We start from the raw sequence: 25,165 nt of genomic DNA on the forward strand, positions 1-25,165 counted from the left end.
TGATATAAATTGATCTTTACTAAGGTAAAAGGAAAAAAATCACATGAAGAAGTACACAAATTAGAGGACTGAATATCACAAATTAAGTCCTGTTGTAAAATATCTCCTTAGTCAAGCACATTTATATCTTAACTTTGCCTGTACCACTGTAACCCATATCAAGCCTATATGCAATGATGAAAATATTGATGAGTATTTATAGAGCACTTTAAGGTTTATAAGACACATTACATATGTTAGTTTATTGGAAACTTGCATTAACTTTATGAAGCAGATGCTATTAGTATTATCCTCTCTTTTATGAGGAAGTTACTGAGGGTCCCAGAGTCACTGTTTGAAGCATGTTTTAAACCTAGGTCCTAATTTCAAACCTGGGATCACTGATCTATTAAGCCACCTGAACATAAAGCTATTAAGTGACTGATTATGGACTTCTTTCCTCCAGCAAAAAGAGACTTCTGGACCAAAAAGGTGATAGTAAAGAGAGTCAGACTACACACAATTTCTCAATTAGTTTGTGTAATCCAGCTGGTTGCTGCTTGATCATATGGTCCAACTAGAGAAAGCCTATTAGAACAGGCAAGTAATAGGGATCATGCCACTGATTCCTGTGTAAATATTTATTGAAAATTTTCTGCCTTTTCTCTATAGTTTGTCAGGTCTTTGGCTCCTTGAATGATGGCCAGATTAGCGGAAAAGACTCTTCTACTTTCACTTGTCTTTGTGGCTCTCGAATGATATCATGAATATAGTATCATATACAAGCAAAATAAAGCTTAATGATTAAAAAAAAGACAAATAAGTTTAAGAAACTTGTCAAGGAACACAGTGTTGGGAAAGGTTACTGTATTATGGAGAATAAAACATATTATCTTAGTCTTTGAACAACTATCAGTCTGCAATCCTAAGAGGAAAGCAGGGAACTCAAAGCGCCCTTATATCCAACACTCTTATTTTCTAGGTAAAGAGGTCCAGAAAGGTAAAAGCCTTTACCCCAAGTCACCTTAGCATCCAGATAGGATGTGAAGCCTAATTTCAGAACCAGTGTTCTTTCCACATAACCAGGAAAATCTCCACATCTTCAGATAGAATCACACTTGTTAGTTTAAGTGAAAACTTGCTAAGTGGGAAGCTATAAAACTTGTTCCAGAGGGAACTGCATCTCAAGTCTTGGATAAATTGACAATTACTAAATTACTTCCTTCGAAATTACTAAATCTTCCAAAACTATGATACTTTTCCTGTCATTCATATATTAAATGAGTCACTAATAAATTCTATCTTGAAATGCATTAGGATGAAATAGCATGTCTATAAACTAGGAAAGTTAATTATGAAGTGAAATGATATATGTTAATCATATTTATTAATAGGAACAGAATATAACCAGATCTTTTGTCTATCCATACCCTTTCATGTCTTATTGCCACCAATTTTATGTCAGATGGAGTTGACTCTTGACATTCTTGCCTCCTCAGTACCCCCAATCCTGGGAGGGCTCTCTGGGAATTCACCTCCTCATTCTACACCTATCTGCTTTCCTGGAATTCATGACATTCCCAGAAGCTCATCATTCTTCAACACAAAAAGCCTCTGAACCTCTCACCTCCTTGTAGTGTTTCCTGGCTGCAGAGCGTCACTGTGGCCCTGCAGCTGATACCCTCATCCCCGCATTAGATGGTGAGCTCCTAGAAGACAGGGGCTGGCATACCTTTCTCGGCATCTCCAGCCCTTAGCTCACCATAATCGATGCTTAATAAATGTTTATTGACTGATTCCTCAAAGAGGTTCCTCAATCTTACTTCAGTCCATTATATTTCAATCACAAGTACCAAATGGTGACTTTCCCCACTTGAGGGTATATGAGAACAAGAGATAGTTGAGGAAGGAAAAAAACAGAAGTAACTTCCTGTTTCCAATTGTTAATACTACTAAAAAGAAAAAAAAAAACAAAACAAAACCATACCAAACAAACCCCCAAATAACCTTTTTAAAAAAAGCTAGAAAAGGCTATGCTCACTTTGGGGAGCCACCATGAGCTGGCAAAGAAGGAACTGTAGAAAGTGGGAGCAGATGACCAGTGAGGGGGGGCCCACAGAGTAATCCTAAGGTTTTATACTGGTAGCGGGGCAGCTCTGCCTGAGGGATCCCACTGCCCGACCACTGAAGGATCCATCTTGGCTATCAGGAGAGCTTGTCCCTGTCCCTGAGCCAGTGCACCGAAGCAAGGGAAAGCTCCCACTGCCATACTGAGAGGGGGATGTTTTCTTTTTCTTTTTTTTTTTCCTGAGGCTGGGGTTAAGTGACTTGCCCAGGGTCACACAGCTAGGAAGTGTTAAATGTCTGAGACCAGATTTGAACTTGGGTCCTCTTGAGTTCAGGGCTGGTGCTCTATCCACTGCGCCACCTAGCTGCACTGGGGGAGGTTTTCAAGTTCATGGCAGGGGCAAACACTAGTAGGGATGCTGGAACTCTGAGGGTATTTTTCCTTGTCATCTTATGGTTTTGCAATTTTTGGTAAGGTTGCAATGTGTTAGGTTCTTACTAAGTGCTAAGTCAATACTTAATAATTCTCTAGTTCTGGCCTTTAAGGGGAGTTTTACCCCTTTGAACTTCTGGGGAGGACCTTAATGTTTAAAAGGAGCAAGTTCATTGGTAGAAGTAATTTTCCTACGAGCCCTTGCGTTATTCCACACCCATTCTCTGGGAGGATAAAAGAGGGCTGCACTCTGGAGGAGCAGGGGTCTCTACTCTAGGTCAGAGTTGGTGGCTCTCTACAGGAAGAGCAATCTGGCCAAGAGATTGAGGTGAGACAGCAGATCTCCTCCCAGAGAGCAATAGGCAGTTTCTGGAGACAACAGAACTTTACATATTGGCACCCAACGTGGGGCAAGGACTTTTGCTTATCCTGACAAGGATAAGCCCTTCAGAGGAGGTAGCCCGGAGCTTTGCATTTTGGCACCCGAATAGGGACCCTTGAACAGACACGATCCAGATCTCAGTGGAAAAGCCTCTAATCCAGTTCTCGATGGAAAAGTCTCTCTGACCCAGAAGTGTGAGTAGCAAGGAAACTTTGTTAAACTTTTGTTAAACTTTGTTTAACTTTGTTAAAAAGCTAAAATAGAATTTCAGTGAAATGGGGCAAATGCCTTCTGTTCAAGGAAAATGTTTAGAGAACATTAACAAAGTTATGAAAAGCCAAGGATTGATTATAATTTTATAATTATATAATTATAAAATTGATTATAATTTTGGAGGAGATTACTGAACTTAATTTCCAAAGATACACTTCATACCTACAATTTAATCCAAAAGGCTTTAAAAATTGTTATTCTAAAGGAAGAGAAGAAGGAGCAAAATGGGGAGGTATCAACTAAACTAGGTGAAGAGGATGAATCAGATAAAAATAGAGTTAAGTACAATTCTGAGCAACAGGAGCATTTCCCATCTCCTCCCTCAATTAACCCTTCAGGGGAGGAGCAAGGAGGAGGAGGGGAAGAGGCAGAAACACAAACAGAATTGCCTGTGAAGCAGCCTATGACAAGATTAGAAAAAGCATTGGTTAAGGCTAAGAGAGAGCTATAGGATATAAGTGATTTTATACATGCATATCCTGTGATTGAAGAGATTGATTTTGTAGGCCAAAAAAGGAGAAGATATGCACCTTTAGATTTGAATAAAATTAAAGATTTGAAAAAAGGTTGTACCCTTTATGGGGCTACATCAGCTTATGTCAAAATGTTACTAGATGGTTTGTCTAATGAAGTCCTAACCCCAAATGACTGGAAATTCATAGCAAGGACATGTCTAGAACCTGGACAGAACTTATTATGGCTTGTGGAGTTTCATGAATTATGTAAAATCCAAGTCAGATGCAATTTGGAAATAGGAGTTAACATACAATTCACTTTTGAGCAATTAGCTGGTGAAGGTCACTATGGAGAGAATTCAGAACAGGTTAATTATCCCATGACAGTATATGAGCAAATTGCTAAGGCTGCAATAAAAGCTTGGGGTTCCCTCCCTGGACAGAAAGATTGGGGACAGGCTTTCACTAAAATAGAGCAAGGTCCCAATGAACCTTTTGTGGATTTTGTGGGAGGTTTGCAAACTGCTGTCAAAAGAACTATTGGAGAAAATGCAGCTACAGAAATAATGACCAGACATCTGGCTAAGGAAAATGCCAATGAGATTTGCAAAAGAATTATATGGGGAGGGGCAGCTAGGTGGCACAGTGGATAGAGCACCAGCCTTGAATTCAGGAGGACCCAAGTTCAAATCTGGTCTCAGACACTTAAGACTTCCTAGCTCTGTGACCCTGGGCAAGTCACTTAACCCCAGCCTCAGGAAAAAAAAAAAGAAGAAGAAGAAGAAGAAGAATTATGTGGGGATTAGACAAAGATGCTCGCTTAGAGGAGATCATAAGACGCTGTGCACTGTAGGAACAAATGCTTTTTACACCCAGACTATGATGAACGTGGAAAGACAGGGTCCCTCTTGGCAAGGGACTTCTAGATAAATTCATCGGTGTTTCCAATGTGGAAAAATTGGACATCTAAGAGCTCAGTGTAGTTATGGAGATAGAGTGAGAAGACAGGGTGGGAGAACAAGACCCAATACCCCATGTCCAAAATGCAAGAGGCCTCCATTGGGCATCAGAGTGTAGAATAATTCAGGGAAACGGGATGAGGGGCCCAGGTCCAGGGCCCCAGGCAAAAAAGACTTGGGGCATGATGGCAACTGATGTTACACCCAAAGAGCCTTTAGAAGGTCAGGACTCTGATGTGATCTATCAGCCGAAAAGCAATCACATGGAAGAAAGGGATTACCTGATCAGTCAGCCAAAAGGCAATCAGACTGCAAAAATGGATTATACTTGGGGAGAATACAGGCTTTTTAAACCAACAGGGCAGTGTCCAGTGCAAACAACTCCAATGTAATTGCCAGATGATGAGAAAAGATTTAGAAAGTGGTAAATAGAAGGAAATTAGATAGGTTAACTGCCTGGGAGAGAGGGTTTGCTTGTATTTCTTCAGATGGAGACAGAAAAAGAGAAAGACCTCAAAACAAAGGAGAAAATCTAAGAAACATCTGACACTGAAAAGAGCATGGCTAATAAGAAGACTGTTAAAGAACTTTAAAATCAGCAGGAATCATTGGATTTCCTCACACAAGATGAGACTAATGGACAATGGACTTATGGACATTTATAAATTCTCAATTTATGATTATTTGATCATGCTATTTGTTACATACTTCTAGTATATGTTATGTTACTATGTTACTATGTGCTTATGTAATCTATGTAATTATGTGTAATGCCTCCCATATTGATGGATTTATGTTTCAAGGTCATGACCACCCTATGTTCTAAATCAAAAGAAAGGGGGAGATGTTAGGTTCTTACTTAGTGCTAATGAGATAATGAGATATTAGGTTCTTACTAAGTGCTAAGTCGGTACTTAACAATTCTCTAGTTCCAGCCTTTAAGGGGAGTTTTACCCCTTTGAACTTCTGGGGAGGACCTCAATGTCTAAAAGGAGCAAGTTCATTGGTAGAAGTAATTTTCCCACAGGCCCTTGCATTATTCCACACCCATTTTCTGGGAAGATAAAAGAGGGTGGCACTCTGGAGGAGCAGGGGTCTCTACAGGAAGAAGAATCTGGCTGAGAGATTGAGTTGAGACAGCAGATCTCCTCCCAGAGAGCAATCGGCAGTTTCTGGAGACAACAGAACTTTACAGCAATGACCTAATTACTACAATATAAATCTTTTTCCATACAATGGAAACTTCACAAATTCTTGACTAATACCAATATAATGACAAAATCATAGAATTTTAGAGCTTAAAGGAACCTCAGCAACAGTATATTATTAAAAATAATGTACATTTATGAAATGCTTTAAGGTGTGCTTTCACCATGCTAGCAACTATTTTTCTTCCCATTTGATAGATGAGTGAGATTGCCTAGACACCCACTAAGGGTCAAACACAGGCCTTCTAACTTAGGACCTGTGCTCTTTTTGCCACTTCAGAGAACAGGCATAAACAGTGCATATTGTGGAATATACACTAGATTATGTGAGTTAAGTTTTAATAAAACTTTATACAATTACTAATTAATATTAGAAAACTCATGAAACTCAGGAGTCAAGAAACCTGTGTGAGCTTTGTTTCTACCAATAATTCCTTTGTGTCTCAGTTTCCTCCTCTGTAAAACGAGTGAGCAAGCTGAATGGGAAAATCTTGAAGGTCTTTTTTAGCTCAAAATCACTGTGTGATTCATTCTATGATTTTTAAGTGTGAGTAATTTTTGGGTGAACTATAGACCTAAACTGACCTTCATCACTCCTGTGTCTTCCCCCTCCTCTTCCTTCTTGTTCTCTTCCAGAGTATTTCTCTCCACAGCTTCTGCCTGCTCCCCCTCCCTCGTTGCAGGTTCGTGGCCTTGCTGTCCAGACAGTCCAGCGGTTAATCCCGACGGCTGGGACATCATCTCGTCCTGGTGTTCTGATGGCCGCCACATGCCCACATACTCCTGCACGGCTCTGAGCTGGGCCTGACTCACCACAAGAGCGGCCAGCTTCTCTTCGAGCTCCCTCTCCAGTGCTTCCTTCTGTGCCCAGGCCTGCTCCGCTTGGGAAAGGGTCTCCTCCAGGGCAGAGCGGGTGAGGGCCAGCTCTTCATGGGCTCTCTCCACTGGCAGTTTTCCAGCCTGCAGAAGTTTCAGATGCTGTTTCAGGCTGTCAGGCTCCTCTGGGAACAAAAGGAAATCCACCGGTACCTTCTGTTCAATACTTGACAATTCCTGTTGAAGTTTTTCAATTACTTCATTGAGCTGTTCTATTTCTTCTTCACTATTTTTCTTTACACGTTCTTGGTCACTCTTAAGACACTCTAGCTGAGATTCCAGATACCGTATCAGCTGATTTTTTTCTTCAATGACCTACAAGTTAATGAAAAAATTTTTTTAATAAACTGTCAAAAGATACACTTACATTTTATCCATTTCATGTCATTTTGTACCCAAACTGGCACTCAAAAAATGTCGAATTTCTTAACTATATCATATCTTATTGATTTTAATACAAACTATTGAAGGAACCTCAGCAACAGTGTATTTTTAAAAATAATGTACATTTATGAAATGCTTTCCTTATTCATCACATTAAAAACTGGAATCACATAGAAAGCATTACCAAATACAACAAAATTTGATTAAATGTAGCTAAAATAGCCAAAATAAACTCAGCTAAGAAATTATATTCCTAAATAGAACATAAGCTCCTTGAGGGTAGGATCTACTGATTGCTGAATATTACCTGAACCCAGTTCAGTGTTTTGTATATGATATATCTTATTTTAAAAAACATATTATTTTATATTTTTCACAATTACATGCAAAAAACATTTTTTTAAAACATTGGTTAGGCTGGTTTTTTGTTTTGGTTTTTTTTTTTTTTTTAGTTCTGAGTTTCAAATTCTGTCCCAACTTCCTTCCTCTCCCTCTATTCTGAGACTATATCAGCAATCATGTAAAACACTTCATTTAGACATCTTGTGAAAGGAAACTCAAAATGAAAGGAAGAAAAAGAGAAAAATAATATACATTGGTCTGTATTTCACTGGAGGCAAATAGCATTTTTCATCATGAGTTCTTTGGAATTGTCTCAAATCACTGTATTGCTGAGAATATTTAAGTCATCCATAGTTTTTCATTGTTCAGAACTGATGTTACTGTGTACAATGTCCTCCTGGTTCTGCTCACTTCACTTTTCATTAGTTCATGTAAATTTTTCCAGGTTTTTGTGAAATTGGCCTGCTCATAATTTCTGACAGCATAATACCATTCTATAATAATCATACTTCACAACTTGTTCAGCCATTCCCAATTGATGGTTATCTTCTCAATTTCCAATCCTCAATCACCACAAAAAAGAACAATTATAGATATTTTTGTGCAAATAGGTCCATTTCCTCCCTATTTTTTTTTAATTCATTTTTCCAAATTATTCCCCCCTCCCTCCACTCCCTCCCCCCATGACAGGCAATCCCATACATTTTACATGTGTTACAATATAACCTAGATACAATATATGTGTGTAAATACCATTTTCTTGTTGCACATTAATTATTAGCTTCCGAAGGTATAAGTAACATTGGTAGATATACAGTAGTGCTAACAGTTTACATTCACTTCCCAGTGTTCCTTCTCTGGGTGTAGTTATTTCTGTCCATCATTGATCACCTGGAAGTGAGTTGGATATTCTTTATGTTGAAGATTCCTCCCTATTTTTTTAATTAACAAAAACTTTTGGGTGAGGATACAGACCTAGTAGTGGTTTTGCTGGACCAAATGGTATGATCAGCCAACCTGATTAGTGTGAAGTGAGAACTCAAAGTTGTTTTAATTTGCATTTCTCTAATCAATAGTGATTTAGAGCTTATGACTGTAGAAAGCTTTAATTTTTTTTTGGGGGGGGGTCCTGAAAATTGGCTTTTCATATGCTTTGCCCATTTATCAATTGGGGGATAAATTGTACTTTTATAAATTTGACTCAATTCTCTATATATTGGAGAAATGAGTTATCAGTGATACTTAGTGTAAAATCTCCTCCTCCAGTTTTGTTTTCTTTCTAATTCTGGTTTTGTTTGTATAAAATCTTTTAAACTTTATATGATCAAAATTATTCATTTTAGATTTTATAATATTCTCTATCTTGTTTGGTCCCAAATTCTTCTCTTATCCATACATTTGTAAATTATTCTATGCTGTCCTAATTTGCTTATGGTTATTACTCTTTATGTCTAGATCATGTAACCATTTTGACCTTATCCTGGTATGTAATGTGAGACATTGGCCTATATCTAGTTCTGCCATACTGTTTTCTAGTTTTTACAGCAGTTGTTGTCAAAGAATGAATTTTTGTCCCCAAAGCTTGGGACTTTGGATTTATCTATCTAAATTACTAAAAATTAATCTAAATTACTATTTACAAAAATAATCTGTGGACTTAATCTATTCCACTGATCTACCACCACTCTATTTTTTGACCAGTGTCAGGTTGTTTTGATGATTACCATTTTATAAAAGTTTGAATGTAACATGCCCTCCTGGAAGTTACACTTACTAGTCTGTCCTATGCCCAACAGAGTACCTTTGATCACTGACCTTTGCAGTATCAACTCTACCCAGCTCACCTCCTCGAGGCCTTCAAAGGTCTCTGGCCACGATTTCTTGAATCTACAGTTAAATAACCGGTAGCACGCTCAAGAACAGCCATGTGTAATCTTAAAAGCCTTTATTATACCTACTCACATAATGCCCTGACTTGTTAACTTCTTGCCTCTCTCGGCTATCTATCAGCTTGGCTTGGCTTGGCTACCCCAGGCTAGGGAGTCAGGTTAAAGAACGCCAGGTTAAACACAGCAAATGCTGTCTGCAGTGGGCTTATAAAGGGCCTATGAGGTCACACACAGCCAATCAGCAAGAGAGCCGTCACCCGTTATGAATCTATCTCAATATGGCCAGGATCCCACCCACAGGGCAGTTTTATATCCACAGAAAATACTTCTGGACCACTCAAATCTCCTGTTGTGCTGTGCCCGCCCATTTAAAGGGCCCTTACAATTCCCTTCTCTTGTTTTGTGGGAACTGCATCCTTATATTTGAGATCTGGTATGGCAAGGTCATCTTTCCTTCACATTTTTTTTCATCGATTCCCTTGAAATTTATTATCTTTTGTTCTTCCACATGAATTTTGTTATTATTTTTTTTCTAACTCTATTAAGAAAGTTTTTGGTTGTTTGTTATGGCATTGAATGAGTGGGTTAATTTAGGCAGAATTTTCATTTTTATCCTATTAGCTCAGGCTACACATAAGCAATTAATATTTTTCCAACTGTTTGGATCTGACTTTATTTGTATGAGAAGTGTTTTATAGTTGTGTTCGTACAGTTCCTGGATAAATCATTTTTATCAGTAAGATTTCTTTTATTCTGCTGTTCCCATGTTTGTATTCTAATTTGAAACAGATAAAGTTTCACATTATCGACAAAAAGTCTCCGTCAGCATAAGGCCAGCTGAGACTTAATGGCATCTGCTACATTCCAGGGTAACAATCAGCTTGTTTGTCAGCTGAAGCATTTGTTAGTGAGTAGTTCAGAACAGAGTCTTAGAGGATAATAGTAACATAAAAGCCAGTTTCCAATGAAGATTTTTGGAAATCCCTATTCTCTACAGTTACTGCTTCACTATAAGGGTAGCCCTAGAACTGAAACATCCCTGTGATCTTTTCTGAGTGTTCTCTGACAAGTTAAGTTCTATCATTTGTTCTACTGGGATTTCCAAATGACTCTTTTTCAGCTTACCACCTGCTGCACTCTCCTTTTCAGGTGGGAGGTTTTTACTTTTAGGGAAGAAGACACCTGATTGTAAACTCCAGTGAGGTAAAAACTCCTGAGGGACGTTTTAGATAGGTTGGCTGCCACAGATCTCACCAAATGGATTTCTTTCCCCATTATGTTAAAGTTGCTTCTGTTTCCTCAAAATCCTCCTCATGGCACCCTAGGCCCATGTGATGTCCCGACTCCCTCGTGACTCCTCTGCCCGCCTGAGGCTGGCCCCCTGGAGGTGTGCCAGGAGATGTGTGTGTGTGGGAGGGGGGCCCAACGCCCGGCACAGCCACGCTGAGGGAGCAGGGGAGGGAGGGAGCCAAGGAAACCAAGCCGGATATATATCCTGTGACTTTGCTAAAATTCTTAATTATTTCCACTAGTTTTTTAGCCAATTCTCTAATAATTATGCCATCATCTCATAAGCAGAGTGATACTTTGTTTCCTCACTAACTATTCTAATTTCTCCAATTTCTCTTTCTTCTTTTCATCATATAGCATACCTTTTAAAATGTTTGCTGAATTGAATTTTAAATATTAAATGCTGAAATAAAAACAGGATCCAGAAGATGGCACGAAGAGCTAAGCCCATACTAATCTGTGATATGCAGATATATTTTACAACTTTTTCTCAAATGCTCTAGTTACTCTCTGGAGTTTATAATCTACATATTTACTATACATAAACATAATAATAGTGATATTTACACAATGCTAAAAAGTAGCACTGTGATTTATCTTCATTTTACAGATAAGAAACTAAGACTCAATGAGATTAAGTAGCTCAGCCATGGTCATAAAGTTCTTAAATGTGTGAGGTCAGACACCAACATGGGTCTCCCTAGCTCCAAATCCACCATGACATGCTGTCACCAATAACTCTCCAATAGTCATTTTCATTAGGTATAAAGACTGCACACATATACACACACCACGTGTGTGTGTGTGTGTCTCTGTCTGTCCTTCCATCTATCTAGGTTTACTTAGAATTCCATGAAGAAATTTGAGATACCAATGCATTAAGAAATGCCAAAATGCTATGATGACAGAGGGGTGTGTCGGTGGGAGATCCAGAGATAAATAAAAGAGTACTACTTAACATATAAAAATCATAAAGTAAGTCAGAATAAATAGGAATTCTAGGAGCCTAAAAAAAAAAAAAAAAAGAAATATTTGAAATCTATTTGATATCACTGTGTACCACAGTTCAACATTTCTGCCTTTTTTTTTTTTTTTTTTTTTTTTAAATAATTCTAGCTCTAAAACTTATTTTAGGTACAGGTATTGGTCAATATAAGATAATCATACCTTGTTGTCTGTTGTAATTTCAAGTTGCTGCTGAAGTTGTGTAATTTGGTCACTTAGTCTACCAATTTCTAATTCTTTTTCTTGTATCATCTGGGTAAATTTTCCAAATAGCTGATGATGGTCCTTTGTGGAGAAATCTTCAAATTCTTGTACAGCAAAACCTAGTTTTTCCATTTCATCCTGATTGACAAACAATAAAACACAACTGCTGTGATTATAATGACATTTTTTGAATAGTCTTCCAATGAAAGATTATGCACATTAGAATGTCAAAATGCACAACAAAAATATGGAAAAAACAATGATAACAAGGGGTTACATTTCTATGTTTTAAGTTTTACAAGGCGTTTTACTAACAATAATAAGATTGGTATATTATTATAGCCATTTTACAGAAGAGGAAATGGAGGCTTCTTGGCCCCTTGGTCCCATAGCTGGTTAGTGTCATAGTTGCCATCTGAACCTAACTCCAAATCTAGCACTCCTTCCAAGGTACCATAATCACTTGGTTTAAAAAAAATAAAAACAAATCTGGTAAATGCCTCCTCCTCCTCCTCCTTTTTTTTTTTGGAGGCAATTGGGGTTAAATGACTTGCCCAGGGTCACACAGCCAGGAAGTGTTAAGTGTCTGAGGCTGGATTTGAACTTGGGTCCTCCTAACTTCAGGGCTGGTGCTCTATCCACTGCGCCACCTAGCTGCCCCTGGTAAATGCCTTCTTAACCATTTTGCACTTACATAATTTTCATGTATAATAAAGAAAACGTTTTAACTGTAATAGAATATATTTGTGTTTTGGGGTTATAGTTCAGATGAAAGAGACAAAACAAGAAAGGAAATATCATTTGCCTCCAAAAATTACCTTGAACAATCTATTCTCTTGCTCAAGTTCTTCAAGGCGCGTGGTAGACTCCTTCTTCTGTATTTCTAATTGCATGTGTAGTTGCTGAACTTCTTCATTTTTATTTTCCAGCTCTTCTCTAAACTGCTCTAGCTGTTCTTCTAAATTCGTGATCTACATTATTGAAAATACAAATACCAAGAATGAAACAAATCCTTCTCACAAGCTTAAATGCTACCTTCTCTATGAAGTCTTTCTTAATACCACTAACCCTCCACTGGTATTTTCTTTTATGAGACTGAAAACTTTTTAGAGTATATTGTATCTGTTAGTATAACTCTCATTTTACCTAAAAGGCTATATACATTTCTTGAGAGTTAAAAGTTACAGGTAATGTTAACTGAAAGTTATAACTATCAAGGAGGTTAGAAACTCCCAAAGGAACAAGGAGAGTGTTCTCTCAGTATCACTTTGCTAATTCTGGATTTCAGCTCCTCGTTAACCAGGTCTGTTCTGCCCATTCCTAAACAATCATTTTTCTTGTTAGAGAAAACAGAAGAAAACAAGTTGAAAAGTTCTGCCACACTGATCTCAGCCACTCTGAGCAGTGGTCCCCTTCTTTTATCTGTCTCTTTTTCTAATACAACTTTAAAAATCCAGTGCCAAACAGAGGTTAAAAAAAAAACCAAAACAAAACCCCAAGTCAGGCTCAGACTGTCCTAATAAGTTTTAGTGTTCTGATAATATTTTCTTAGCATCTTTTGATGGATTTTACTGTAAGTTAGCAATTTTGCATTTTAAAAAATCATGTTTATTTAATCCCAATGGTCCCTTTTAGGGAAAAAAATATACCAAGTAGATATTGAAAAAATTATTTTAAAAATTGTACTTTCTTTACAAAAAATATATTGTGAAAATTCAGTCATGAAATAGTTTAGGAAAGGGTGAGGTTGGAATGTTCACATAGTTAAGATACTGATAAAGCAAGTTCAGAAAGAAGACAAATATTGCTTGTTACAAAATATCACAATTTCTAAGCAAAATCTATTGTTGCACAGTGATGTATTATTAGGAAGGCAAATTAAAGCTTTTTAATCTAACATGCATATAATATTTTAGAGAAAAAAACCTATGTTCAAGTGCTGCTTTTAAGATAACACAGAAAATTCAAATCTCAATTTTTAAAATTAAGATTTTTTTTTACCTCTTTTTCTTTTCTATCTAAAGCTTCTCGTTCTGCCTGTAATTGTACTTCGAAGGGCAATTCTTTAGCTTCCACAGCTCCAAACTGTTTTCGGTTCTCTACCTGCAAAAAAAAAAATTTGACATAAAAAGTATTTTCTCAATTTTAGATTAAGGAATATATGTGTATAATAAAAAGTTATTTATATATCATAGTAGAGATAAATTAGTAATAAAGATTTTCCAATACAGTGTTGCTATTTCAGCAGATTTATGATTTTATGCATATTAATTCTCAATTTTTTCAATTCACTTCAATTTGTCAAACTTTCATCTGGATCATTCTTTTTAAAAGATACAATTTTCTTTTAATAATAAATATAAGCACTTAAACATACAAAGAACAGAGTAGAGGATTATATAGCCAGTTGAGAACTTCTGTTATACAGATTTTTTATTTTTAAGTATGTTAAATGTGCAATGATGGCAATAAAACTGCCCTGCTTTTTTGCATCTCTTTCTGATCTTCTTTCTGCTCTTTTCTCTGCCCTTTAAATGTTTTACTGATGACCTTTGCTGCTTCTTCCACATTTCCACTACGACCCACTTCACTCAAATCAATCAGTCAACAAATATTCAGTAAGTATTTACTGTATACTAGTCACTGTGGATACTCCCTCCCCTCCAAATGTAACAATCCTTAATACACAATGAACTCATACTCTGATAGGGGAAGACATCAAGTACACACATAAATACTGAAAATCATCAACATGAATATTAAAGTCCCAATATAAGGGCAGGAATAGGGGGGGAGGAGGAAGACAGTGAATCAGGTGCTTCAATCCCTGAGAAAGGGAAATACCTGGTGTTGCTAGTCCCCGTTTTGGATTCTGATCCAGTAACCTTCAAAGGAGGAAAGGTTGAATGAAGGAGATAAAAATCAAGGGTGGAGGAAAGCAGGGGGTGCTGACTCCATCCAGGATACCCATGTCGAGGGGTGTGTATGTGAGGGAAAGCACAGCCAGTACTGACGAGGAAAGCTGGGGATGCGGTCAGGGGAACAGCTTCTTAGTGTGGGATGAAAGTGAGAGAAAGAGGCCCAAGATGGGGGGAATTAGCTCAAGATGGACTGGAAATTCTACAGAGCCCAGGAGAAGAGACAGACAGGGCAGGAGTGGGACATGGGAGGGAAGGGCTGGAGAAGAGGGTGAGAGAGTGGGAAGTGGGATGAGTCAGATTATGGAAAATCAAGCAATCACTTCTGGTTGACATTTCCTAAGACCATCTCCATAATGACCACGTATATCTCTTTCTCTCGGTGAACTGACTTGCCCAGGGTCACACAGCTAGGAAGTATCTGAGGCCAAATTTGAACTCAGGACCTTGTGATTTCAGGGCCACCCCTCCAATCATCTCTTAAATGATATAGTGAATGGCTTTTTTTTCAATCCTCATCCTTCTGGACTCCTCTGCACCATCTGATTGGCTGCTTCTCCAGTATATTATCTCCTCTCTAGGCATTTGTGAAACTGCTTCCTCTTCTACCTGCTCCTTCTCCTTCTCCTTTGCTGGATCTCTGCCCAGGTTACACCCACCAATCTTGGATGGTCTCCAAGAATCTGTGCTTGGACCTCTTATCTTCTCCCTCTATAGGATCTGCTCTGAGGATATCATTAGTTCCTCTAGATTCAAAGATCATTTTTTATGCTGAGGATTCTTAGAGGTTTATTTATCCAGCCCTGACTACTTTTCTCTTAGGACAGTGCTTGGCACCTAATAAATATGTGCTTAATAAAAACAGCTTTCCTTTCCTCCTTCTGTCCTCTGGTCTTGGCTACACGCTGTGTACTGGACATCTTGAAGTAGATATCTGGTGGATAGCACAAACCTAAAACAAAATTACTCTCTTTCCTCCTCTATCCTCCAAACTTTTCTACTTTTTTACTTTACTCCTTTTTATTGCTAAGAGCCCCTCCAACCTCCCAGTTTCAGCTGAAATATCATCCCTGGGTCCTTATGTACTCTAATTTCAAATATCCAATCTGTATGCATGTCAGGTTTCTTGTTTCCCACTCCATCAGCTGCCTTCTAACATGGCCATTCCCAGAAGGCCCTCATCACCTCATGCCCTGACTTCTCTAGGACTGGTCTTCCTCATTCTAGTCCATCCTCTTTATAGCTATAGTTATTGCAACTCCAATCCATGTAAGCTCTTAACAAATGTCCACAGACTAAAACACTGGCTCTGTTTGAATATGGAATTCTGCATGATGATCATCTTCTGTGATGTTCTGAAGAGGGGCTTGCATTCTAAATCAGTGACACCACTAATGGCCATCTCTCTCCTAAAAAGGAGAGTTTCTAGCTAAGCAGGTCATCTACTCATTTGTCTTCCTTGCTGTGATGTCTGTTTTGCTCTGTGTAAACTGCCAACAATGACAGTCAATGTCTTTATTTTATTTCTGAGTTTTTGAAGGACATAGTTTATATAAAGAAGTGAAAAATGGAGTTGTCATTGTACAATGTATCTTACTTTTATTCTTATAATCAATTTCTTATTTATTCTATTTTTCCAGTTTTATGTCTTTTGTTTTTCATACGACAATAATTTCCTAAAGTAACATCCAACCAACAAAAATGTAATAGAATCTTATCCTTCAACAAAGGAAAACAGAAAAGTAAAGTCAACCAGGAAAATCACCACTTTTGATAACTCATGTAGCATTTACACATGCCTAGTTAGCCCACTTGCCTAAAGTTTTTTATCATCTGGGAACAAGACGAGTTATTGTGCTTAGTCTGAGTTGCATGTATTTTAGTACTGTTTTCATTTAAATTCTTGTCTTCATTGCTTATATAGTTCTCCTTATATTGTTCTGCTTTCTTTACTTTGAATACATATTCTCATGTCTTCAAATTTGCCCACATTTTTTACTTGCCATAAAACATTGCTTCACTTAGCACAACTTATTCAGACATTGCTCATTCAAAGGATACCAACTTTGAGAGATTTTTGTGCTTGCTTGTTTTTTAGGTCACAAAAACAAATTTCTAGGAATACATACCTATTAAACAATTTAAAATAGAAATTGGATAATTGAAAGCTTGTTCAATATTTGTCAAATAAAACACCATAAAGTTTACCTTTTGTAAACTGTCCGCACTAATAAGTAATGCTTGTTCCAGGTCCCTTATTCGGGTTTCCAGTTTCTCAATTTCTTCATTCCGTTCTTGCACATCTCTCTGAAGCTGCTCTTTAGATAGCAAGAGTTCGCTGCATTTGTCTGTTTTTTCTTTGAGATGATTTGTTAATTGTTCAACCTAGCAAAGTAATATACAAGATAAATTTAGAGTTTTTAATTTTTAGTATAATAGTAGTTGAAAAAAATTCCTATTGCAAAAGTGCTTAGTAAAATATGATCCCATATTATTTTGTTAATTTTGAATAGTAGGATAAGCAACTATGTCCCTGGCAGTTAACAGATGTTACTTCCTGAATAATTCAGATAAAATCTAATCGGCAAAAGAAAAAGAGAAACATCAGATTACCTTGCTTGTATTATGTATTTTAATTTCTGATGAATTTTTGGATGAATTTTAAGATTTGCTTTTTATTAAGTATCTTTCTAATTTAAATATTTTTATATTTGGGAGAAACTGTGTCTGAGAAAATCTAGATTAGAAGGTTTGATGGTATAAGGACATTGAAATAAAATAGAATTAGTTTGTCTACTGGTTGCATGTCTCAGCTAAAGTCCCACCTTTCCTGATTCCTCTTAATGCTAATGCCTTCCCTCTGCTGATCATCTCCAATTCATCATATATAGATCTCACCCATTAGGCTGTATTTTATCCTTCCAGGTTTAGGGTATTTTTGTCACTACAAAATAGGACAATATTTGTTGCATAAAAAGATGATATTCTCAACTTTTGAGAATAACATGTACTCTGATACTAATTGTTAAATCAAAATCCTGTAAATCATTTCAGGACCAGGCATTTTCCTTCCCCTTCCTTTAGAGCGATTTTATTTCTTTTTCTGAGTTTGAATTATTTAATATTTGGTCTTCTCAAAGCTTGGGTGTTTTATATTTTTAAATGTATTCCTATATTTTATTGTATTCACATTTTTTTGTTAGCATAAATTTGTGCATAATAGATTCTGATTATTCTTTTTATTTTTTTCTGGTTTTGTTGTGATTTCACTATGTTGATTTCCTATTTTATTGATATGATTTTCTTCTCTCTTCTTTTTAATCAGATTGGCTAAAAGTATGACAATTTTCTTTGTTTTTCCAAAAAACTAGCTTTTAGATTTAATGATAATTTCTATGTTTCATTTGGGTTTCCAATGTCTATTTAATCCTGTAATATTTAATATATTTTCAATTGTGCATTTTTTAGGTTTGCTTTTTTGGTTGACTTTCTAATTCTAAAAAAATATTCAGTTCATCATTGCTATATTTTTATATTTTGTTGATGTGTGATTGTACGGTTATGAATTTTTTACTAAGGACTGCTTTAACTACATCTCAGAAATTCTGGTATGTTGTATCATTGTCATATTGCCCCTCCCATAATTAATAGTTGTTTCTATGATTTATTCTTGACCTGTTCAATATTTTTTGATTTTATTGTTAGGTCTCCATTAGAGTCCATGTTGTTTGTATTGTATTGTATTTGTATGAATTTAAAAAAGAGGAAGTGGGGCAACTAGTTGGTGTAATGGATAGAGCACCAGCCCTGAAGTTAGGAGGACCTGAGATCAAATCTGGCCTCAGACACTTAATACTTCCTTGCCCTGTGATCCTGGTCAAGTCACTTAATCCCAATTGCCTCAGCCAAAAAAAGAAAAGAAAAAAAGATGAAGTAATGTAAACTGAACAATTGTAGAGATAAATGGATTTAAAACTAGTTTAATGACTAGATCTATTAATAGATCAATATGAACTTGGAAAAAGATCTTTTGTGGAGTGTCACAAGGATATATAATTACCAGTGTGATAGCATCTTTACAATATCTGCATGTGACACAAATCTACAATTAGCTAACCAAGGATGAGAGTCAGGATCATGAAAGATCCTGTCAGGCTGAGATCTTTTATAGAGACATATGTAATGTGTCATATCTCAGTTAAAAAAAATCAATTTCACAAATACAGGTTAATTAAAATTTGTATCAAAAATATTTGAGGGTTTTAGTGAATCACAAGTTCAGCAGGTATTAACAATTAAGACATGACAGTCCCCAAACTCACATAATTTTAGGCTCCATGAGGAGAGGATTCATACTCAGAAAAAAGAAAGACCAATTCCTGGAGGATTGCATTTAGTACTGGGTGATTCATCTGAGGTAATGCAGGAGAAGGCAAGCAGAATGGTAAAGGGATTAGATACTAAATCATAGATGGATCCCTTGAAGCAGGTAAAGGTGTTTAGCCAGGAATAAAAAGGGTGGGATGATAGTTCTCTTCCAATATTTCAAAGGCTCTTATGTGAAAGAGAGATTTATTCTGTTTTAAGTTTAGATCTCAGGGAGCAGAATAGAGAACAATGACGGACGTTCAGAGGGGAGATTATACTGATCTAAGAAAAACGTCTTAACAACTGTAGCTGTCTAAAAATACAAAGTCTCTTAAGGACACAGGAGGGTCACCCTTCCTTACAGGTCTTCAAGTAAAGAGGAGATCATTCTTTCTCAGGGACACTATAGAAAGGATTTCTGATTAGCCACAGGAACTGGCTCCTTTTCAGTTCTTAGTTTATATGTTTCTGTGCATGATAATAAAAGTAAGGTAAGGAGTCACTCATCGAAGAATTATATGTTAATTTAGTTTTGAGTGCTATGTATTTTTATTGAGCATTGAAAATCACTTATAGAGCACAAATGCAAGTGAAATAAGATGATCCAAGGAAGAAGGGCAACATGACTTTAACTTGGGAGTTCTGCCTCTGAAAGTGAATGATCATTTGAGAGGAATTATTGATTGAATATCTATTATAAACATGGCACTGTAGGAAATGAAAAATATACAAGACAATCTTTCTCTTGAAAAGTCTTGGGACAATGTTGTAAAAAATTACCCACGCATATGTACTGTCAAAAAAAGTTATAATTATAAAATTAATTAAAAAAAAGTATTAAAAAAAAGTCTTATCATCTGGTTGATGATAAGTTATATACATATGCAATTCAAAGACAAAGCAGTGAAATGTTTAAGAACTACAGGAGGGGATAGAATAGGTGCTAAAGGACAGAGAATTTCAAAGTGGAAGATTTAAGAAAGTTTTAAGAGCATGACTAGACTTTAAAAGGATTGGCAGGATCTTCATATTGGGAGAAGAAAATGGGGAAAGAGAAAAGGTAACATTCAAAGCACAAAGACAGGAAAGTACATGAAGTTTTAGGATGAAGAGGGAGTTGTATAGTTTGGTTCAAGTGCAGGGTCCCTGAAGGGCAATAGCAGTAGATATAGCTGGGAAGGTAGGAGTTCAGATTGCAATTGCAAGGGTAGAACAAAGAAGAGAAAGTTTATTTACTAAACTGAAGATACTGAAAAAACCTCAAAACTAAATTAACATATAATTCTTCAATTAGTGTCATGTGTACTAAAACATGTATATTTGTGTACTAAAAATGTGACCTATAAACCACATAACTGGTTTTGTTGTATCAGTGAACACTGCACTGTTATGAGTCTTTTTTTTTTTTTTTTTTTTTACCCTGAGGCTGGGGTTAAGTGACTTGCCCAGGGTCACACAGCTAGGAAGTGTGTTATGTGTCTGAGACCAGATTGGAACTCGGGCCTCCTGAATTCAGGGCAGGTGCTCTATCCACTGCGCCACCTAGCTGCCCATATGTGAGTCTTTAATCAAAGAATGATGTTCCTACATGAATTGTATCTCCTTTAGTTCTCAGAAAGCTAAATGTATGCAGTTATTAATTTTTAGTTAAATCCAAAAAGACTTTCCTCATTTTAACTGATCGTGATGGCTCCACAGACATGCCAGATCATTTCTTCCTGGGTGCTTTGATTCATGCTGTAGCCCTTGCATAGAATGTCTTCTTTTTTCTTCCTGGTCCATTTCTACCCTGTTAATCCTTTACATCTAGTCAATCCCACTCTTCTCCATGAAACCATCTCTTACTTTCACATGAAGTCCTTCCTGAATTCCTATGGTACTTAGTCTCTTTACCACATGATTCAACACTTAATTATATGTTATTTTGTGCTGTACAATACAGTCTAATGTATATTTATCTTTCTTTCCACACTATAATAGGTTTAATTATTTTCTTATCTCCCATACTGCCAATAAATGCTGAGATTTAGGAGGCTATACATACTTGGTGATCACATGGTTAATGCTGGTCTATGTAGGAGTAATAAAGACAAATCTGGGGCAAATTAGTGGATTTTCAAAATCAATTATTAACTACTCCTGATTTATTTATTTTAGATCATATATATGCCTTTTGCCCCACTTCCAGATGCAGTGACTAATTTGCACAGAGGAACTAAGGACCTTATCATAGTGCCTTCTTACTTTACCCAATGAATCAACAAGCATTTAGCACCTAGCTATTCTTTATGCCAGGCACTTGGCTAGACAACAGAGAAACAAAGATAAAACAATGCTAAGACACTTCCCCAGCATTCTGGGGCTACAATCACACTAAGACTCCACAACCCTGTTGGGGATGGAGGGAGGGTGAGGTCTAGAGCCTGAGAATCTTGGGCTGCTATTTTGCAGATAAGGAAATAGAAGAGCTAAGGGTTGAGGTGACTAGTCTCTGGTCAGACAGTGAGGAAGAGCCCCTCACACTCCCAATCCATTGTTCTTTTCACTTCACCTGGCTCCTTGGAGCCAAGACTTTGAAAGACTATCATGAAGAAGAGAGAATAGCTTTGCTTTGGGTGGCTCCTGAGTGTAGAGCAGAGATTCCATGGCAGGAAAGCTTCCTAATGGTGAGGGCTATCCTAAAGGGGAATGGGGCCATCTGGGCAGAAATGAGTAAGTAGAGGATGCTCCAGACCAATTGTCAACAGGGCTACAGAAGACTTTTTTGGGTACATGAGTTAGATTAGATGGCCTCTGAGGTTCCTTTTACCAAGATTCTGGGGTCCAGTGAGTAATCCATCTGCTGAGATAAAGTCCTGTCTCTGATCCAAAAAGCTGAATCACCCAGCCTCTCAGTGACCCAGACAGCTAACTCTCCACACTGAAAAATTTCAAATGAATGATGTATGTTAGGAAAGAATTTCCTGATCAGGAATTCTCTATGAAACCCACAGGTTCAGGTCAAAGAAACAGTCCCCTTATTTGCACTGGAAATAGATAATTCAAGAAAAGTGGAATATAGAGGTATGTTTATATTTGAAATTTCATTTTAACCATTGAAAACAAATTTGACTTTCCTACAGTAAGGAAGGAACAATTTTTTTGTGTGTTGCAGCCTGATGTTTATTGAAAATGAAGGGGGGCGGAGAATTGAAAAGATGAAGCAACTTGAAAGATTAAAAAAAAAACACAAGATCTTAAATAAAATGTTGGGCAGCATGAGGCAATGACAGTTATATTATAATTCTCCCTATTCCCTTAAAGGGATCCAAAAAGAAAAGAAGGGCAGTCCAAATTTCAGTTAGAGCATTAAGAGCATTTGAGGGCATTGAGAACTTTTTATAGAGAAACAGTATCAATTCAATTCCCCTGTTTATTTTCTTGTTCTGAAGAATTATTTATTGGGATAAATGTTAAGCCTCCCTGATTTCAGGTGCCTTTTACAGGTTTTCCAAGTACAGCTGGGAGGTACAGACAGTGGTCTGGAGTCTTTCTTACCTCTCTTGTTTGGTGCTCACTGACAGGCTGGTACTTTGGGGTGGCCTTCAGCTGCTGTTCTAGTTTCTGTATTTCTTGCTGGAACACATCTCTTTCATGTTCTCTATCAATTGCTTGCTCCTAAAATGAAAGAAGATTAAAAGAAGAAATGCTTAATCGTTACATGATCTTAGATAGCTAAGCTATAGCTAGAGTCCTGCTTGAAGGTGAGGAGCTAGAAGAGATGACAGCAGGAAGACTTCACGAGCTCTACAGCTCTTATGGGGGTGCACTCAAAACAATGAAGATTGTATTTGACTTAGAACTTCAGAAAGAGGGATAAAATGTAGCTATTATCGAATATATATAGAGTCAGTGAAATATGGGGAAGCAGGAAATACACCTTATAATAATAGCAGCAAACATTTCTATAGTGTCAGGCTTACTATGTGTCAGACACTGTTTTAAGCACTCTACAATTATTCTTTCATTTGATCTTCAAGTGACTTGTGCAGAGTGACCGAGCTACTAAGTGTCTGAGGTTACATTGGAACTTGGTTCTCCTGACTCCAGGCTGGGTGTCTATCCACTGTGCTAAGTGTTTTACAATCATTACCTCATTTGATCCTCACAATTACCCTCAAAGGTAGATGCTACCACTATCCCCATTTTACGGACAAGGAAACTGAGATAAACCCAGGTTAAGTGACTTGACCAGAAGCAGAAGCTGGATTTGAACTTGGGTCTTCTGGGTCCAGGCCCAGAGCTAGAGCTGCGCCTACTGTGCCACCAACTGCCTCCACAGAGAATGCAAAATGTGAAAAAACTGGCTAAGTGTACCCTAAAATTTATTTAATTTCTTGCATAAAAGAGCCCTAGAATATTAATTTGGGATCACAAGTCTACAAAGTAATAATTCTTTTATAAAGATGCAGTGAATGAAGGAACAACTCTAATCTGGTAATGTCTTAGGTTTTTCCTTTCCCTAGCCTTCAAGAAAAAAAAAAAAAAAAAAAAAAAAAAAGTAAAGCCTGTGTAGTACATGAAGGGCACACAGGTATACGCCCCTGCTCCACAAAGCATGACACACCTGATCAGAGCTCCCAGTGGCCCAAGGGGATGCCGGTGTGGGCTCCTCCCCCCCCTACACTGCAACAAAAAGAGCAATGGGTCTGTCACCAGCCTCTGTGCTGGGTTCCTCTCCATCTGGACTGAGGTACAAATGGTGTCACACTGTCATCGACACTGAGAACCACCCTCGTGCTTGAATTGATATGGAAAACACCTCCCAGTTCCAGATTTTAAAAGTGGCCATTTTCAAACCCGTGTGAACGAGCTGTCATGAGGTCCCCAGATGCAAGCCGGAAGGTTCTCATTGTCATTCTCCCGGATGCATGGAAAGCATATGAAGCCTGGGGTTCACACCACAGCTCTGGGGAAGCCTGGAAAGGTTCTCACTCGTAACACGCACGCCAAGTCCTTAACAAAGTCCTCTCTAAATCTACAGTCCTGCTGAGACATGGCCGACCCCCCCCACCTCCAGATAAGAAATCAGATTCCTCTCCATTCTTCTTGCTACTTACATCTAGAAATTTCCTCGTCTTCTCCAGCTGTTTCTCCAGGGCCTGGTTCTGCTGTCTCAGATCCATCAGCTCAGCGTTCTTTTCTTGCTCGAGCTCCATAAAGCGGCTGACCTGTTCCTCCACGTCCATTTCCAGAGCTTTCACTTGTTTCTGAAGGTCATCACAGACCTTCTCGGCTTGACACTGGACTTCCAGTTTTTCCTTCATTAACTTTTCTGTTTCTTGTAGCAATTCTGTTACAAATGAAAGAGCACTGCAGGTTTTGTCACTGAGTTAATGATGGCTCACTCCACAATTCTACGTACAGAATTTAAACCTCATGGACCAGAGAATCCAGATTTTAATTCAAACACACACAAGAGGCGGTGAGCTATGCTTTCTCTTTCTCTTTCTAAAATACTTGGAATATCTAACGTGCTACCATAGCTCATTATTTACATTTACAGATTACTCAATGATGATTCTTGTGGGGGAAAAAGCACAAAAAGCCAAAGTTACACATTTTTAACTATAAGGAAAGGACAAGGTTTAATTAATGCAAAACCATCACTTGACTCACACAAAGCAGTTAATTTGTTCTCAATCCAAAAACATATTTCTTATGTACATGCACGTGCCGCATTTGAGGAACCAACATCATAAACCTTTACGCAGGACTGCTGAGAATTAGAGAAAGAGCAACAGTTCAATTACAGCGAGACTTCCTATTTTGTCTCTTTTTCAGAGACCCATTCCTGATTGCCCTTGCATCCTATCCTTTACATCCCGCCAGGGAGGCCTGGCAACTGATATCAAACGTAAAGCTCCTCCATCAAGGAAAGATGTCAGTCAGGCTGGTGCCCAGGGTCCAACCACCTTCTCTTTGGCTTTTGCGAACACTGTCAATATTTACAGCAACCAGAAAACTCTTGTTCACAACACATCAAAGATTCTTGTGATGCCATCATCTTATCTACCACTTAACCAATTCCTGATTTGGACAATTAGTTCAAATCAATGTTAATAGCGAGCGGCAAACTAATTAACTGTTGGTA

General features: G+C 37.5%; 1 protein-coding gene across 5 annotated transcripts in view; it reads right to left on the reverse strand.

Annotated features, from left to right (window-relative positions):
• Positions 1-25,165, reverse strand: part of AKAP9 (A-kinase anchoring protein 9) — a 169,911-nt gene that overhangs the window by 27,544 nt on the left and 117,202 nt on the right. For all 5 annotated transcript variants that reach the window (XR_012482927.1, XM_074272247.1, XM_074272248.1 and 2 more), the window contains 7 exons: positions 24,132-24,364; positions 22,570-22,689; positions 16,873-17,049; positions 13,748-13,849; positions 12,565-12,717; positions 11,705-11,884; positions 6,342-6,947 (listed from right to left, as the gene is read on the reverse strand). Coding sequence is in view for 4 of the 5 variants with exons in the window: in XM_074272247.1 (XP_074128348.1) it covers positions 6,342-6,947; positions 11,705-11,884; positions 12,565-12,717; positions 13,748-13,849; positions 16,873-17,049; positions 22,570-22,689; positions 24,132-24,364 (1,571 nt within the window). In the remaining variant the exon portion in view is untranslated. The remainder of the gene's footprint in view (positions 1-6,341; positions 6,948-11,704; positions 11,885-12,564; positions 12,718-13,747; positions 13,850-16,872; positions 17,050-22,569; positions 22,690-24,131; positions 24,365-25,165) is intronic.

The sequence above is a fragment of the Sminthopsis crassicaudata genome, chromosome 5, assembly GCF_048593235.1.
Source record: "Sminthopsis crassicaudata isolate SCR6 chromosome 5, ASM4859323v1, whole genome shotgun sequence".
Lineage (NCBI taxonomy): Eukaryota > Metazoa > Chordata > Mammalia > Dasyuromorphia > Dasyuridae > Sminthopsis > Sminthopsis crassicaudata.